At 37.3% G+C, this 18,190-nt stretch overlaps 2 protein-coding genes across 2 annotated transcripts in view; one reads left to right on the top strand and one right to left on the bottom strand.

Annotated features, from left to right (window-relative positions):
* The first annotated feature begins 2,697 nt into the window (after positions 1-2,697).
* LOC131198185 (uncharacterized) lies at positions 2,698-3,261 on the top strand. The gene has a single exon (XM_058182685.1). It carries the CDS (start codon positions 2,698-2,700, stop codon positions 3,259-3,261), a length of 564 nt encoding a protein of 187 aa, XP_058038668.1.
* Positions 3,262-12,361: 9,100 nt separating this feature from the next.
* Positions 12,362-18,190, bottom strand: part of CALCOCO2 (calcium binding and coiled-coil domain 2) — a 32,238-nt gene continuing 26,409 nt past the window's right edge. The window contains exons 10-13 of the mRNA XM_058182303.1: positions 16,694-16,780; positions 14,892-15,015; positions 14,164-14,183; positions 12,362-13,745 (exon numbers count right to left, since the gene is read on the bottom strand). Coding sequence (XP_058038286.1) covers positions 13,563-13,745; positions 14,164-14,183; positions 14,892-15,015; positions 16,694-16,780 — 414 coding nt within the window. The 3' untranslated portion in view covers positions 12,362-13,562. The remainder of the gene's footprint in view (positions 13,746-14,163; positions 14,184-14,891; positions 15,016-16,693; positions 16,781-18,190) is intronic.

Genomic DNA, 18,190 nt, shown 5'->3' with positions numbered 1-18,190 from the left:
CTGAAGTGACTGTTTGGAAAGAATACAATTTCATCTCAAATAAATGTGAAATAGGGACAGAAAAAGTGGCATATTTGCTGTATATAGAAAACTGTATGAAGGGAATGTGCCTCGTTTTAAGAAGATGCCAAATAAATATAAGCAAAGACCAAACTCTCTTCTTGGTAGGCAGTAAGCAATAACGCAGAATCCTTTGCTTTTGGGATTGAAGAGAGTGGAAATGGAGAAGGAAATGGGGCGAAGGCTTAGACCTCCATTGCCTCTATTCCCCTGCACTCTGGGATGGGAGAGACCTTCATTACTTCCAGCTAGCTTAGCCAAAAATCGCACTGTCTGAAAAGAGTGAGCATTTGTGTTATCCAAGACCAGCCGGGCGAATAGGGGGATTGTTTACTACTGTTTGGAGAGCGTGAGAAACGAAGGAACTCACTGCTGAATACATATGCATACTACGGATTTCTTATTTAGCACTTCGTGAATGCATATTTGATACTCACTGCAACCTAAGCCAGGGTCTGTGAGAGCAAGCAAGGCAACCAACATCCATAACTGCACGCCCTCCCGCCAATTAAAAGACGCCAAAATCAGGTCCCTCGGTGGGTTGGGGGGAGGGAGGGAGGCGGAGGGAATGCAAAGCCTCTGGCTCTTTAAAGGGGCGTGGCCTCCAGATCCACCTTTGTATCAACCCATTTTTCTATGCACCCCTCTTTCACCTTTCCTGCATCTCAACCCAGCCGTAAGCAATCGAGTTTATTACTTGTCGTCTGCTGCAAGTCAATCGGAAGATTAACTGAATCCGAGACCCGAAAAACTCCTTCTGCTTAAACTCATTGGAAAGGAACAAAACATCCCGCTTTCTCATTGGTCCAAATTAAATCCCGGGATGCCTTTCTTTCTTTGTTTTAATTAGGTGACATCAAAGAGGAAATGCGGACGTGGAGAGAAAGGCTGGAGCAGAGATGGTTGTCATGGAGAAGATTCGAACAGCTGCCGGGAATACAAATCCCGAGAGCAAACGCGGCGGCTGCGCGCGCATTCTATTTCTCGTTTTTCTCTTTTCCATCGTTCTCCTAATGATTCAAACGCCCGATTCCAATTCTGTACATGCGTACTTGTGGTTCCAAACGAATGTTCTCACGTGTTTTCCCCTACTCATCCTCACGGTGACGAGCGGTTGCTTTCTCCTTTCCATTTCTTTCTTTCTTATTTGTCAACAAGTACAAGGAAACAAGTAATAGTACAGGCAAAGACATGGCCACATGAAAAAAATTGGCACAAATAAAACGATATAAATAGGCAAAACATAGCCATAAACACATGGAATGATTATATGTAAATGGCGACTGTAGACGTTATTAGATACTATCTAATCACAGTTGGCAGAGTAGCAAATCATGGCTACCTGGCTAATTTGAATATTTGTAAATAATCAACCTTCGTCTCTCCTCCGGCGCCCGGAGACAAGAATTAATTATGATCTGCTGTTGCCATAGTTCTGTCTATAGTAATTTAATAGGAGCTATCATGGTCTCACGATTCTTCAATAGTTAGTTTAACAAACCAAATGCTGGGATATTTAAACACTTTATGGGCTAGGAGGTGCAATGCACGTGCTCAGTAATATTTTTCTTTTCTCCCAATTGTCCATGATACACATAGCAAGAATTCTAAATACTTATGCATGAAAAATGAGCAATCGAATAGTTCTTAACATCAGACCAATTATTTCTAAAAAACACACGATTGGGAGATGTCAAGAATCAGCATTGTGGTTTAAATGTCTTGAATAAATGTTCCCGTTTTCACTTGTTCTCTGCTTATTTTGCCATTTGTTACAAAAAAAAAATTAAAGCTGGACACTGCAATACATAAAATCAAATTGTAATGCATTATTGAATCAACTTCACATATATTTCTATATATTTTTAAAAGTCTCACTTTTCCAAATGAAGGAGGCAATGTCTGACATTTTAAAAATCTCTATAGTAGTTTTTAAAAAATAGTTTTAAAAAAGATTATAAACTTACTTGGAAGTAAATCTCACTGAAATTCAGATTAATTCTAAATAGGAATATTTTACTATTGATACAACCCAATAATTTAAGATATAGCACAATTCAGTTTTATTCTTTTATCTACATTTCTATATCTTTTTCTTTCTGTATTAGATACAATATTGTATCAATTTTCTAATACTTTTCCTTATTTAACCAAAATTGTCTCATTTACATGCAGTAGATAACTGTGACACTGATCTTTAGAGAGCTAAGTTTGCAAGAATATAAAAATCTTTAGGAAGAAAAAGAAACCTAATCAAATGGAACTCGTACCCTTCAGATAGCAATAATATACCATAAAATCTCTCTCTGTGCATATATTCTTATGAAATGTTATAAAAAGTATCAAGTTGCCTAAGTATTTCCTGAATATGTGTTAATAATAACAATGAAGCAGTTTTATTAATAAAGTCTAAGCAGAAATTCATAACATCATTATAACATGGCTAGGCTTTAACAGTTGTGTCAAATAGGTACTCTTCAAAACTTACAGCATGTCAGCTGCTAACAAGATAATATTGTAATAATACTGTAACACACCACTCCCTCTAGCGTGCAGCCAATGAAGTAAAGGCTGGCTGGATATAAGATTGCAAACATTTCCCCTCTGTTTCATACCTTTCTTACGCTTAAACTAGCCATGGGGCTTTTATTCAGCCGAATTTTCGATTCTGTCTACGGGGTGGAGGCTCGTATTCTCCTCGTGGGTCTCGATGCCGCTGGAAAAACAACCTTTCTATATAGGCTGAAGAATAATGAAACAACTTTCACCATCCCCACTGTGGGATTCAAGGTAGAGACTCTTAAATCCTTTAACAATGTCTCTTTCAACATGTGGGATGTTGGTAGACAAAACCGTATCTCAGGTCTATGGAAGCACTACCATACCAATACTGATGGGCTGATTTTTATGGTGGACAGTATGGACTGTTATCGTTTTGAAGAAGCCAGGCTTGAATTAGAGGCATTACTGGAAGCTGATGATTTGCGAGGAGTGCCTTTGATGCTGCTGGCCAACAAACAAGATTTGCCGGATGCACGACCTTCCATGGAAGTTGCAGAAAGGATGGGAGTGAAAAAAATATCTGGACGCAACTGGCGTATTCAGGGTTGCTCTGCTATAAGTGGTGTGGGGATCCCTGAGGCCATGGAAAAACTATCTGAGATGGTCAAGGAATATCGGAAAACTAAGAGGTCCATCTGACTTCAACATATGAAGAATACCAGCTTTCTCAACTTCTTTCTATTTGCAGCAGACACTTGAAAAAAACCTCTTGAATCCCATTTACTCCTGATTCTCTTCATGGACTATATGAAAGAACATTCTTTAACATTGGGACTGCTTTTTGAATATAGAGTACGCTATAAAGCTCTGTTGGACTAAATACCAATTAGACTTTTAAAAAATGCAATTTGCCATCTTCATCCTCATACTGAACCAGGTTGAGAATTCCAAGACTTGAATAAATGAGACTTTAGTATCAACATTGGAGGTTTTTTAGAAGAGGACAAGCTTATTTTGAATCAGTAACATGTTAATTCTTCTGCTGTGTTGTGATAATTCTAGTTGTATTAAGAAAGCTGATGCTTTGCTTCATATCATATAAAAATTTATGTAATAATAAATAGATTGCATGTTAAAACTGGTATTTCTTCTTTGGTGATTGGGTAAAATGTACCAACTTTTCTTAAATACTGAAGTATTTCAAGCACAGCACTAAACTTTGTCTTTATGGGGGGAAAACTTACCACTCATTTTATGTTCCTTTGGTCTTAAGCATTTTACTGCTTAGGTGATGTATTTTTGGAAGATGCTGGTTATTTTGAAGAGGAGATGGTTTCCCTGATAAAAGTTCATAAATCTTTTAGCTTTATTCTTTAAACCACACACGCCCCTTTTAGGGTTCTATGTGAGCCTAAAAGTATCATTACTTTAAGAATTGCATTAGCTTTATCTTATGGGTTCCTTAAAGGATTAGCATTTTTTTTCAAGACCATATGGAAACCTGAAAAGTTAATTAGGAGTGAGGTGCTGCATTTGTACAAGGTCCAAAGGTTTTCCATGAAATATTTTTGAAGTGTACATAACCCTAATAATATATATTAAAAACACTGATGCTGGCTGATGAACATTGGCTATAATAGAACTATTTCAATATAGAAGCCTTGCTGACTTTATATAATATTTTACTAGGTTGCATACCTTTTGCAACCTTTTCTTAAATTGAAGTTCAATGCCTTTATTCCTCTTCGTCAAAACAAGTGTTAAAAGAAAGCACCAGAAAGTTGAAATAGTAAGAGAAGTTTCAGAACCTGGAGGTAAAATTAAAAGAGGGATCAGCCTAGAATTCTAGGTAGCCACTAGCAAAATGAGTACAGCCCCCTTTAATCATTGGCTGTATCAGGTTAGTTGAGAAAATTCTGCCTAGCTATGATTAACTTAGTTTAATTGGACCTTCATGTGGACCTGATCTTTCACACATCTTTCTGGTGCAAGGCATTAGTAATCAATTATAAAGTTAGTTAGTTTTTATACAGTTCTAAAAGCCACAGAGCATCAGAAAGAAATCTAGATATGTAGGAAGTTGCTACATATTATTAAAACAGCTGGATTTATGTCTGATGAATTTCTTCTGTATATGGAATATGGGAGAAGCACTATCTGTCTTGTTGAGAGGCTCCTGGGATACATTCCTGTATCAAGTGATGGGGAGAATTTGTTGATTGTCTGCCTGGGCACATGGCTCTAAATTTCCAGTGTAAGCCTGAAAAGATAAGCAAAATGCAAGCAGGCAGGTAAGTATGATTGGTATCATCATAGAACGGTGACTGGAACAAGTTTTTGCAGGCTACAGAGATGCTAAATTAGCTATATTATAGGGAACTGCAGTTAGTTGGATTGCCTCAAAATAATGATAGGCATGCATCGTGGTTTGATGCAAACATCCCGACATTCAACAAAAGTGTTTAAGGGGACCATGCTGCATGTTTCATCACTCATCTCTCTTGCAAAACCTATGCAATTTCCTGGTTGGCTTAAAGCATAGATAGAGATTGGGAGACTTTAATGTCAACTATTATCCAAGCTTTTTAAATTAATGAATGTACAAGATTTTATAAGATCAATAACTTATCAATAGAGTGAATTGAATTTGTTCTTGAATGAATTTGTTTGAGTTCAGTATGAGCAAATAACATACCATTTTTGAAAGAGTACTTGCATTTGGGAATGTAGTTTCACTGCTCCTGCCAAAATAAGCAAACATTTTTATAGAATACTGTAGCTCCCACAAGACAATATGAGCTGAAATGTAGTTTCTTTTACAATTAATCTTCCGCTTGCCTGCTTTCTACAAACCAAAGATAAATGATCAATCAATTGTAAATGTTGTACCTTGATGAACGTATCTTTTCTTTTATGTACACTGAGAGCATATGCACCAAGACAAATTCCTTGTGTGTCCAATCACACTTGGCCAATAAAATTCTATTCTAATTCTAATTCTATTCTAATTTAGTTAATTCCCTAAGCCAACCCCAGATCAAATTTCATGTTTACTTAACATATTGCCATCAAACAGATCAGATTGATTCTTCAGACTTTTAGCTTAAAGATCCATGAAAGACAAGGATGGCAGCTGTTCATTTTCAGACTTTTAAAGATCCATGAAAGACAAAGATGGTAGCTATTCATTTCTGAGCCACCACTTTTTATTTAATAATTCCAGGATGTTGGCTTATATTAGCAAATAAAGTTATCCCAAGAATATACAATGATTTTTGCCATAGCTGATTAACAGAACTTCTCCATGATTGTGCATTTTTCTTGCTTTACCTAATTCACATCCAGAAGGGGGCGAAAAAGTTTCATTTCAGCAGGCTTAGAACAAAAAGTTATTTCTGGTTTGTTTTTGCAACTATTGAACGTATCCTGCTTGTAATGATAGCTATGCATATTGTTTGAATTTGCACACACACTGATGCTGGCTGATGAACATTGGCTATAATAGAACTATTTCAATATAGAAGCCTTGCTGACTTTATATAATATTTTACTAGGTTGCATACCTTTTGCAACCTTTTCTTAAATTGAAGTTCAATGCCTTTATTCCTCTTCGTCAAAACAAGTGTTAAAAGAAAGCACCAGAAAGTTGAAATAGTAAGAGAAGTTTCAGAACCTGGAGGTAAAATTAAAAGAGGGATCAGCCTAGAATTCTAGGTAGCCACTAGCAAAATGAGTACAGCCCCCTTTAATCATTGGCTGTATCAGGTTAGTTGAGAAAATTCTGCCTAGCTATGATTAACTTAGTTTAATTGGACCTTCATGTGGACCTGATCTTTCACACATCTTTCTGGTGCAAGGCATTAGTAATCAATTATAAAGTTAGTTAGTTTTTATACAGTTCTAAAAGCCACAGAGCATCAGAAAGAAATCTAGATATGTAGGAAGTTGCTACATATTATTAAAACAGCTGGATTTATGTCTGATGAATTTCTTCTGTATATGGAATATGGGAGAAGCACTATCTGTCTTGTTGAGAGGCTCCTGGGATACATTCCTGTATCAAGTGATGGGGAGAATTTGTTGATTGTCTGCCTGGGCACATGGCTCTAAATTTCCAGTGTAAGCCTGAAAAGATAAGCAAAATGCAAGCAGGCAGGTAAGTATGATTGGTAACACCATCATAGAACGGTGACTGGAACAAGTTTTTGCAGGCTACAGAGATGCTAAATTAGCTATATTATAGGGAACTGCAGTTAGTTGGATTGCCTCAAAATAATGATAGGCATGCATCGTGGTTTGATGCAAACATCCCGACATTCAACAAAAGTGTTTAAGGGGACCATGCTGCATGTTTCATCACTCATCTCTCTTGCAAAACCTATGCAATTTCCTGGTTGGCTTAAAGCATAGATAGAGATTGGGAGACTTTAATGTCAACTATTATCCAAGCTTTTTAAATTAATGAATGTACAAGATTTTATAAGATCAATAACTTATCAATAGAGTGAATTGAATTTGTTCTTGAATGAATTTGTTTGAGTTCAGTATGAGCAAATAACATACCATTTTTGAAAGAGTACTTGCATTTGGGAATGTAGTTTCACTGCTCCTGCCAAAATAAGCAAACATTTTTATAGAATACTGTAGCTCCCACAAGACAATATGAGCTGAAATGTAGTTTCTTTTACAATTAATCTTCCGCTTGCCTGCTTTCTACAAACCAAAGATAAATGATCAATCAATTGTAAATGTTGTACCTTGATGAACGATCTTTTCTTTTATGTACACTGAGAGCATATGCACCAAGACAAATTCCTTGTGTGTCCAATCACACTTGGCCAATAAAATTCTATTCTAATTCTAATTCTATTCTAATTTAGTTAATTCCCTAAGCCAACCCCAGATCAAATTTCATGTTTACTTAACATATTGCCATCAAACAGATCAGATTGATTCTTCAGACTTTTAGCTTAAAGATCCATGAAAGACAAGGATGGCAGCTGTTCATTTTCAGACTTTTAAAGATCCATGAAAGACAAAGATGGTAGCTATTCATTTCTGAGCCACCACTTTTTATTTAATAATTCCAGGATGTTGGCTTATATTAGCAAATAAAGTTATCCCAAGAATATACAATGATTTTTGCCATAGCTGATTAACAGAACTTCTCCATGATTGTGCATTTTTCTTGCTTTACCTAATTCACATCCAGAAGGGGGCGAAAAAGTTTCATTTCAGCAGGCTTAGAACAAAAAGTTATTTCTGGTTTGTTTTTGCAACTATTGAACGTATCCTGCTTGTAATGATAGCTATGCATATTGTTTGAATTTGCACACACACTTATTTTTTGCACATGAATGATGGCTAGTTAGTGTGATTTAGTATATTGTGTGAACCCAGACTATTTAATTAATTTACAATTCACTGTATTATTATGGTTTTGGCAACCAAATTAAAGATGTAATGTGAACTCAGCCATTCTCTTTGAAAAAAGTATCTTAAAACAACTTGTTCCATAGTTAAATGTAATTGTTGCCTCATTAAAATAATTCAGAACCCCATTATTATGTATAACTATAATAAAATGCCAGTATATTAAATAGAAGCATCAACTGGAGGTTAATGTTTCTAAGTTAGATTTTACTTAAGGTATTTTCTGAGTTTCTAACCTTTGGAAGTTACTCTGCCAATAGACAAGGATACAACCCATCATTATGTATCTCTTACAAAAATCAGATAATGGCACAGACACTATGAATTAATAGTGGGAGAAGGAAGGCATACAGCCAACAGCAAATTTCTTCTTCCTATAGATTTCTCTCCTCTTTACAAAAGCATTCAGCCAATGATAAACCTCACATTCCTGCAGACCCCTCTCTTCTTTGCAAAAATGTTTTTGCAAAGAGCAGAGGGGTGTGAATCAGTGGGGAAATCTGAACTGATTTGCCACTGGTTCACTGGCCGCGCATGCACATGCATACTGTGCGCCAAATGTGCACTGTGCGCACATGCACAGTGCGCACCAAAAGGAGGCTTGGGAAGGTAAGTAGAACAGCGAGTGGGGGAGCGGATCAGCTGTGCCGCACGATTTAGATTCACTAGAAGGCAGGTTTTCTTGCTTTCTAGCAATTTTAAATCGTGCGGCACAGCTGATTGTCAAAAATACCAGTTCGGAGGAACCGGTAGCTTTTTTTTTTTTACTTATCTTGAGCTTTGGATATCTTAGAAAGGTAAGTCAGTGATCAGTGATGGGGTTGGTGCGGAAAAGACCCAAGCAGCTGTGGGGACCCAAGGTGTGAGAAGTGGAGCATGGGATATCTCAATGGATGAGGAGAGGACTTGGGTGGCCAAAAGCAGGTGATCTTGTTCCTGCACTAGGCTCCCCTGGTTTTCCCCTCTCCTGAGGTACCCCATGTGCTCTTAAAGACCTACACATATTTGGGAGGAGCAGGGATAAGAGCTCATTTACTTAATGTGATTCAATTAATGTCCTCTTGGCATATGATGGTAATGGATAGCTCCATTACAGTCATAATACGGACTACCTGTATTCTTTTTGGTAGGGAGAATGATATATGACAACCCTGCAGAGTAGTATTGTTCGGTCTTCTGGTATGATAAGATCCACAGCTTCTGGTGCTATGTGATTTTTGGGTGGGGATAGATTTTAAAAGTAATAAATCATTCTCAAATTATCCCATATCTTAACAATCTCAAACTATCAAATGATAAATGTTCTTTTATGCTTCTGATGTTTCAGGTGGGAAAAGTATATAAACACCAGTTTGGTGAAGTGGTGGAGATGCTCGCCTAGAAACCAGGAGACTTGTGAGTTCTAGTCCTGCCTTACACATGAAAGCCATCTGTGTAACTTTGGGCCAGTCATTCTCTCTTAGTCCAATCTACCTCACAGGATTGTTGTTATGGGGAAAATAGGAGAAGAGATATGATTTATGTAAGTAAACCACCTTGAGATATTAATAAAGTAATAAAGATAGGATATGTGTGTTATGTGTGTTTGTAGCGCAAAATTAGGGGCACAGTTGCTCAGTGGCTAAGACGCTGAGGTTGTCAATCGAAAGGTTGGCAGTTCAACAGTCTGAATCCCTAGTGCTGTAATGGGGTGAGCTCCCATTACTTGTCCCAGCTTCTGACAACCTAGAAGTTTGACAGCACGTAAAAAATGCAAGTAGAAAAACCTTTGGTGGGAAGATAACAGCATTCCGTGCACCTTTGGTGTTTAGTCATGCCACAGAGATGTCTTCAGACAGCGTTGGCTCTTTGTAAGTTTTCCTGAATTTTTAAAGCTTATTTTAAATCATGGGAAGAGCATAGAGGCTCTATGGCAATATTATGTACGATACGGTGCCTTTGGGTGTCTAACTGATTGAGTTACTGCAGGGGTTGACAAATGGTGGCTTAGTAAGCTGTGTGAGTTCAGTGATGGAATAGCTCATTTTTTATTTTTTATTTTTTTGTTTACATTTATACCCCGCCCTTCTCCGAAGACTCAGGGCGGCTTACAATGTATAAGGCAATAGTCTCATTCTATTTGTATATTTTTTTTACAAAGTCAACTTATTGCCCCCCCAACAATCTGGGTCCTCATTTTACCTACCTTATAAAGGATGGAAGGCTGAGTCAACCTTGGGCCGGGCTCGAACCTGCAGTAATTGCAGGCTCTGTGTTTTTAATAACAGGCTTCTCTATTGCCTGAGCTATCCCGGCCCCTACTCATTGGGTAGCTCTCCATATATTTTGAAGGACATCTGCCGGTACAGCAGGCAGCACAACGTCAGGTATGCTGGATGTAGTTCAGTAAATTTGAAAGATCATAACTTGTGCTTTATCACCTTGACTATAGAAACATTGCTAAATGCATTTTTGTATCACAGAAACACATTTTGGATTTATATCCACCTTTCATTCAAGAGTTCAAAGTGACATACGTAGTGCTCCTTCTCCAATTTAGAAAACTAGACTGAGAATCTCAGACCACCAGGGAGCACTTGTTGTGAAGGGTGGACCAGAACTTAGTGTCTATTTCTAGTCCAATACCTTCATCACCATTTTCAGTGGCTAGATAGGGACAAGAAAATTCAATATAATTTTAATTTTTTATAATTTTAATTACTTAAGCTCTATATTGTAGCTTATATATTCTAATTCAAATTGCACCAAGAATCCTTTTTAATATTTAAACTTTTGTGGAATCCCATATGACACTAGCAGGACTTTCAGTATCTGTTGATTAAAATAAAACAATGATTCAAAACCTAGCATGAATTCAATTTTAATTTTAATCAATTTGAATTCATTTGAATTTATTTTTTACTAAACACAATTAAAGCACAGGCATTGCACAGGCAATGGAAGTTTCCTCATTATACAAAAGTTAATAATTTTGGGTGGGTGGTGCATATTGTTGAGCTTGGTGCTCAGATGAGACTTAAAAGGAAGCCGGTGGTATAACCTAAGGCAGTGATGGGGAACCTTTTTGGCACAGAGTGCCCAAATTGGAATGTGCATGTGCATGGAATGTGCATCATAAACCTGAAGACCAGCTGGCTGGTGCGCATGCGAGTGCTGGCAACATGGTTTTGGGGTTTCTGGTGTGCATATGCACACCGGCCAGTTGGTCTTTGCGTGCGCTGGAGTGCCAGAAATGCATGCTGGTCTTTGGGTTTCTGGTGCTCTGGCGCACCTGAAGATCAGCTGGCCAGTGCAGATCTGGGCCCTGGAAACCAGAAGAGCAGCTGGCGATGGCGCATGTGCCCACAGGACCTAAGGGGTAAGGTGGGTGGAATGTCTTACTTATAGAAGAAGAAAACCGAAGAGGGGATTGCGACAGATGGGATGCATGAGAACCTTGGTGGAGTAACAGAAGCTCTTGGGGCAGGGAATACAGAACAAGGGAAGCAATGGTTATAGTTGTGTTGTTAGTAATAGGACAAAAAAACCAGAACCATGGGCAGTTCAGGATTGCAACTAGGCTGGAAAAATTACTCTTAACCAGCAGGAAGAAAGGAACTGGCCTAAATCAGTTGCGAATCTACCTCCTAAAACTGTATTTATCTTCTTCCCAATACTTCAACTCAGGCAGTAAAGCATCTGTGGCTTGTTTTATTCTCCATGTTTGATACATATTGTAGATTCCTTGCAATAACACTTGCGCCCCCCTCCCCTCAGAATTTAGGATTAGTGATTCAACTAGTTGCATAATGATAGCAGGATCTGCTTTTTTCTGGAACAAACTGTTCATATTTGGTGTTCCCCAATAAGCTAATTATGTATATTCCCCTATTTCATATTATTGTAGATTGGAAATTGCCCAAATGTGATGTGAGGATGGATAAATTAGACCTTTTCCAATTCTGTCACAGTGCTGATTGTGTGTGTATGTGTGTGTGTGATGTGTGATTTTCTAACAGGGTGCTGCAGTATTGGCTCTATCATTAGACATGCCCTGGAAGTACTAAGCAGTAGCTATTGCTAAAAAAAACCAGAGCTGGATATGTAAGGAACTAATCTACTGCCATTTCATTTGTGTAAATCACTTTATATCTATACATGAGAAAAAATTCTACTGCAAATCCATTCAGCTTCTCTATATGAAACTATGGAAATAAAATCTTGGGCATTACTTCAGGCAGCAAAATATCTTAAGGTATGTTTACACAGCACGTCTGTTACAATCTTTATGCAGCTCCTATAATAGAAATCTCACCAAAGAAGACTAACAATTACAGAGTAACCAGATAATAATTTTATTTTGGTAAAAGCAGCCAAGTGTGAAGAGAGCCAAAGTAAACTTCCAAGGAAGCTACAGAACTTCATCAAAAGAAACAGATGGCACACAGTACAAACAGAAAATATAAAGGAAGAAATTACTTTTACAACTGATAAGACAGGATCTTTAATTGCTTCCTGAGTGCAAGCAGAGTATCTTCTGGAAAATACCCTAATCCTGTTTTTTTCTGGTATGCTTAATTATCTGACATATTAAGTAGTACAATGGTCTCAGTTTAGTGCCAAAAACTAAATTTACTAGTACAGGGTAGATATTTAGAATTCACTATATAGGATTCACTGGATACACAGGTGTGTATCTCCATTCTGAAAAGAATTTGATATATTTTCAATAAGTAATAAGTACTTTAAAAAGATAAACCAAAATTTATTTAATTATCTAAATTGAATTAAACTGAATGCTTTATTTGGCCAAATGTGATTAGACAAACAAGGAATTTGTCTCTGGTACAGAAGCACTCGGTGTATATGCAATTATAAGATAGTTGAAACTCCTTAATGCTGGAGGTATGATACTGCAGTCCAATCTGAAGGATTCAATAAACTGACTCTATGCTAAAGCCCTAAAAAGTATTACTATTTTGTTTTAGTAAAAAGGGCCTTTTTTGTTTAATCCTTTCCATACAGTGACAAGACTGGTGAAAACTTGTCAGTGCTTTTATCAATCTCAGTAATATTAAAAAAAATTGGGTTCAGTCTTCAGATAATTTTCTGATTGATAGCGAGCTCCCTGACAACAGACATGGAACATTTTTTTAACTGGAAAGAATAATTGCTGCTTTTCTAAACAGGCATAAAATAGAAGCAACGCAAGCAAAAGTGCAAATTTTATTCTTTACTATAGATATAGAAGTCATGAATAAAGGTGAATATATGTGACCCAGGATAATGTTGTAGGATCTAATCTGGGTCATACAGAGGCACCAGAGGTTTTGTCTTCCAAACTTTCAGACTCGTGCTAAAGCACATGTGCTATGGGAAATTCTGCTTCGAAAGCAAAAACTCAAATTTATTTTAACACATGTATCACAAGAAACTTAAAGTAATCAGTACCTTAGGCCCAACAACAGACTTCAGTCTGTTTTGTCAATTTTAGCATATTAAGTATCTATCCCTGCCAGATCATACAAAGGAGAGAAAAGGAAAGAAAAAAAGGCATTAGTGTAATATCTTAGGTGATGCAAGCAGGCTTAATCCTGGTCTAAGCAATGGCAAAAGACATGGTCATTGTACACTTGCTTCTCAGAGCTGCGAAAGGTTAAATCGCAAAATGGACATTCGAGAATGTGATTTTGCACATGATCCAAATATTGCTGTTGCTCGATGTCATTAGGGAAGACTTCCTCGCATATGGGACACTTTTTCTGAGGGACCTGAAAGAAGACAATGGAATGTTTTTTTTTTCAAATTGCTTTGCAACTGCATGATATACAGTAAATTTCTGTTATGGCAATGGGAAAGCTTTGTTCTGTGGTATTATGGCAAGTGATGGAGTGAAACTGTAGCCAGCAGACAAAAAAGAGATGGATACCTCAAAACAACAAGTGCAAAATGTTAAGTGACTAAGGACTCACAACACTAATCTGCCTTTCCTTCAATTTTAAACAAGGCTGGTTTAAAGCACTGAAGGACTATTAAGGACAATGACTGTAACCAACAATTGCCGCTTCAATCACATATCCTGTTGCTGTTTTCTCTGACTTTTTTTCACTGTGGCACTGTCTTTACTGTGTGGTTTCAGGTTTTTTTGCATTGTGCTCAATAATAAAGGCATTAAAAGTGAAAACTCACCGGGTCCATTTCTGGTGGTGCTGTAAGACAAACCATAGAGAGAAAAATAAAACACTTTGACATTAATTTACATGAGTTATTTAATTTTAATTAATGTTAATATATAGCATCAGTGACACTTCAAAAATACCGTGGGATGGTAGAGAACAGTGATGTCAGGAATCAATCATGAAGTCTGTACATTTGTAAGATCTGCCAATACATAATCTATTCCATCTTATTTGGATGTACAACTCAGAATCTACCAATGCTTAGTGACTGTTCAAAGTTGGCATGGACACTCCCCACCCAAAAAAAGGTAGTTATAACCTGGTTTCAAAATTTCAATGACTGCCCCTGCCTACAGTCTTGTGATCACATTTTGGGTACTTGGCTATGACTTGTATTTACAGTCATTTGCAGCATCTCATAGTCAAGTGCCCACAATTTATGAAGTTTTTGCCAAAACCCATTGTTTGCTTCTGATTTTTGGCAAAAACATCCCATAGTGAACCATGGATTCACTTAACAACTGCTACAAAAAAGGGACATAAAATTGGGTCAGTCACCTGATGACCAACTTTATGATCATCATGACTTATGTCAATAATGAGCAGGCTCCATTATGGTCATAAGTTGAGGACCACCTGAGCAATTACGTATTTTTAAACAGCACAGCATTGAGTTATCAATTAGCAAACTTTTGCTGCTAGGTTGAACCTCCCAACTGGATGTCAAAGGGCACTCACCAGAAAATGGATTTCTAAACAGAAGCTCAGAGTTAGGTGGTGACTGGGATAGGAGGAATCCAGGAGGTGGACTGCGTATTGCAGGGAGGCGTGCCCTCAACATCTCATTTTCTCGCCATAATTTCTGTAAAAAGAAAAAAAAAAGCTAAAATGCAAAACCAGTAACTTTGGAACTTATGATATATAGATAGTTGGGGCCAGAAACAGTTGTTTGCATCTGAAATATAGGAGCAAAATTTCCTGGTTGCACATGGAAGTTGGTTTCTCACCAGTCCCATAACATATTTTCACAGTGGGAACATCCACACAAAGGTTTCCAACAGAAGCAGCTATAGATTTTTCTGATTGCATTCAGCTGGTTGATCTGCAGGGAACTGGAAAAGTTTATTTTTGTTCTGTGGTGATTTGAAACCTGAGCAAAATTGGATGCCACCTTTTGCAATACTGCAGAGCTTGTAAGCAGGCTCTTCTTTCATACTTGAAACTTTTGCTTATCCCACCTCCTCCTTTCAAAACTCACATTACTTTCTCTTGTCTCTTCCATCCTATAGCATCATTGTCCTATTCCTAGAGTTTGTCTACAGGTAAAATTTAATATGCACTTGCCACTGAAGCAACATGCAACCATGGTTATAACTAGTGAGTAAAGTGTCTGCCTACAAAAATGCCATTATTTCACTTTTTATAGTTAACACACAATACTGTAGAATACAATGCACTGTACAGTAAAGGAACTTTCCTGGTCATAAGGACCATTTAGTTTTGTTTCAAATCATCAGACAAATAGACACACATATATTGAAAATGTATATAGATATTATATACTTGACAACACAGTATCAACAGTAGAAACCTTCAAATTTCTAGGTTCTATCATATTGCAAGATCTAAAATGGACAATTAACATCAAAAACATTATCAAAAAAGGACAACAAAGACTGTTCTTTCTGCGCCAACTCAGTAAGCTCAAACTGCCCAAGGAGCTACTGATCCAGTTCTACAGAGGAATTATTGAGTCTGTCATTTGCACCTCTATAACTGTCTGGTTTGGTTCTGCAACCCAACAAGAAAGACACAGACTTCAGAGGATAATTAGAACTGCAGAAAAAACAATTGCTACCAACCTGCCTTCCATTGAGGACCTGTATACTGCATGAATCAAGAAGAGGGCCGTGAAAATATTTACAGATCCCTCACATCCTGGAATAAACTGTTTCAACTCCTACCCTCAAAACGACGCTATAGAGCACTGCACACCAGAACAACTAGACATAAGAACAGTTTTTTCCCAAAGGCCATCACTCTGCTAAACAAATAATTCCCTCAACACTGTCAAACTATTTACTAAATCTACACTACAATTAATCTTCTCATCGTTTTCATCACCAATCTCTTTCCACTTATGACTGCATGACTGTAACTTTTTATTGCTATCATTAAGGGTTAAATTGCAACCTATGACCATCATTTGTGTTGTAAATGTTGTACCTTTGATGAAGGTTTTTTTTTTCTTTTTCTTTTATGTACACTGAGAGCATATGCACCAAAACAAATTACTTGTGTGTCCAATCACACTTGGCCAATAAATTCTATTCTATAAATTCTATTCTATATTAGGAACTGATTTTATTTCCCTTTGTATAGTGGGGATGTCACATATCTCCTTGTTATGGGAGGCTTGTATTTTCTTCCTATAAAATAACCTGGAAACTTCTGCCTGTCCCTAATTGTACAATACTGCCCTCTGCACAATAATCCAACAGTAACAACTCTCATTACTCCCCACATGACAAAGTTTGCACCTGATTTTCGTGCTCTAGGTCATCTTTTTGCTTCTTCAGGATTTGAAGTGTAAGTGTTTGTTCTTCCTGGAGGTTGTTCAACATTTGCTGGGAAAAGAAAAAAAGCTTAAAAAATTAGAAGCCAAAAGAAAATTGTAAACATGTTTCCATCTCCCCCCCACTCCAAAAAAAATCCACTACCGGTAGAACTCAGGATTAAGATCCATTTAATTCTTAGAGTAGCTCTGTGGAGTACGGTAAGATTAGATTGAAAGATAACGGAGTGCAAGATCTTCCACTAAGTCTCAGAACTGGGAATTTAAATTAGGCAGGCTCTATCTCTAATTACTAGACAAGCCAGCATTTCCAGAAAGATGATAGCATTCACACTGGATGCCCTAATCAAACAATCTCTATATAATTCTAAAGCACTGATAGGTGATTTTGCGTTTTAGGCACAGATAAAATGGGTGAAGTGGGCAACAGGGAGACAGAATTGGCCCAATTTAAACTATGCATCAAAATTCTGTAATAGTAGGATTTATAAAATAAATGAACAGACACTTAGTTATGAGAGAGAAAAGAACTTTATAAAAGGACAGATAGATAGGTGAATGGATAATTTTTTTAACCGATTCAAGAGAAATTCAAGAGAACACAGTGTTTAGGACAAGCTTCAGCATAGGGTAAATAACAGAATTGCGTGGCTATGGAGGGATATTTTTGCCAAAACTGGAGCAAGAAGTTCATTAAAGGTTTTAATGGGAAAAGAGAAAGAATAAAAGGACAGCATATTCAGAGAAAGTCAGAACATGTGGATTATCTTCCAAATATAGCTCAAAGCATCTGCCTTAGTGCATTCCCATTTTTTGTCCTTGACTAGGCACTGAAGGAAAACAATGATAATGAACAGATTGGGAGCCTCAAACTAAAATATTCACAGATGTCGAATGAGGACTAACTGAAAATCATACCTAGGATGATATATCCTAAGATATTCATCCCACTGTTCATGTCCTGCTTATAGTTTTCTTATTATTAAGCAAACAAATCCTTTTTTCCTTTTTCCCCTTCTTTCTTTCTTTCTTTCTTTCTTTTCTTTCTTTCTTGTTTATACTTGTTTACTCTTTGCAAAAAGGCTTTGCTTTCTAACTCTTCCTCCCACTCTTGGCCCAATAAAAAAACCCTTACGGTAGAATTGTGAGCCTTCGTCCTTGCCACTGCCTCCTTTCCTCCCTCAAGCAGAAAGTGCATCATCGTTGTCTATCACAACCATCTCTCACTTCATAAACACAGTTAACCACTGAAATCTGCAAGGTTAATTTATAGAAGGCCATTGCTGTTGTATTGTGCACTTCAGAAAATTATTATTGTGTGGGTGACTCCGAGTCCCCAGACAAAACACCTTCTGGCTGCTTATTATCAGACAGCGGTGCCTGAAGTCTACAATGACAGAAAAAATGCTGGGAGAAGGTCAGGGTGACAGAGAAAGGATTTAGCGACAAAGAGTTGTTTTCA

The sequence above is a fragment of the Ahaetulla prasina genome, chromosome 4 (genome assembly GCF_028640845.1).
Source record: "Ahaetulla prasina isolate Xishuangbanna chromosome 4, ASM2864084v1, whole genome shotgun sequence".
NCBI lineage: Eukaryota > Metazoa > Chordata > Lepidosauria > Squamata > Colubridae > Ahaetulla > Ahaetulla prasina.
This window is presented reverse-complemented; position numbering and strand designations above follow the sequence as displayed.

What these genes read in the sequence shown, in the direction of transcription:
- LOC131198185 (XM_058182685.1), top strand. Translation starts at nt 2,698, where the DNA reads ATGGGGCTTTTATTCAGCCGAATTTTCGATTCTGTCTACGGGGTGGAG.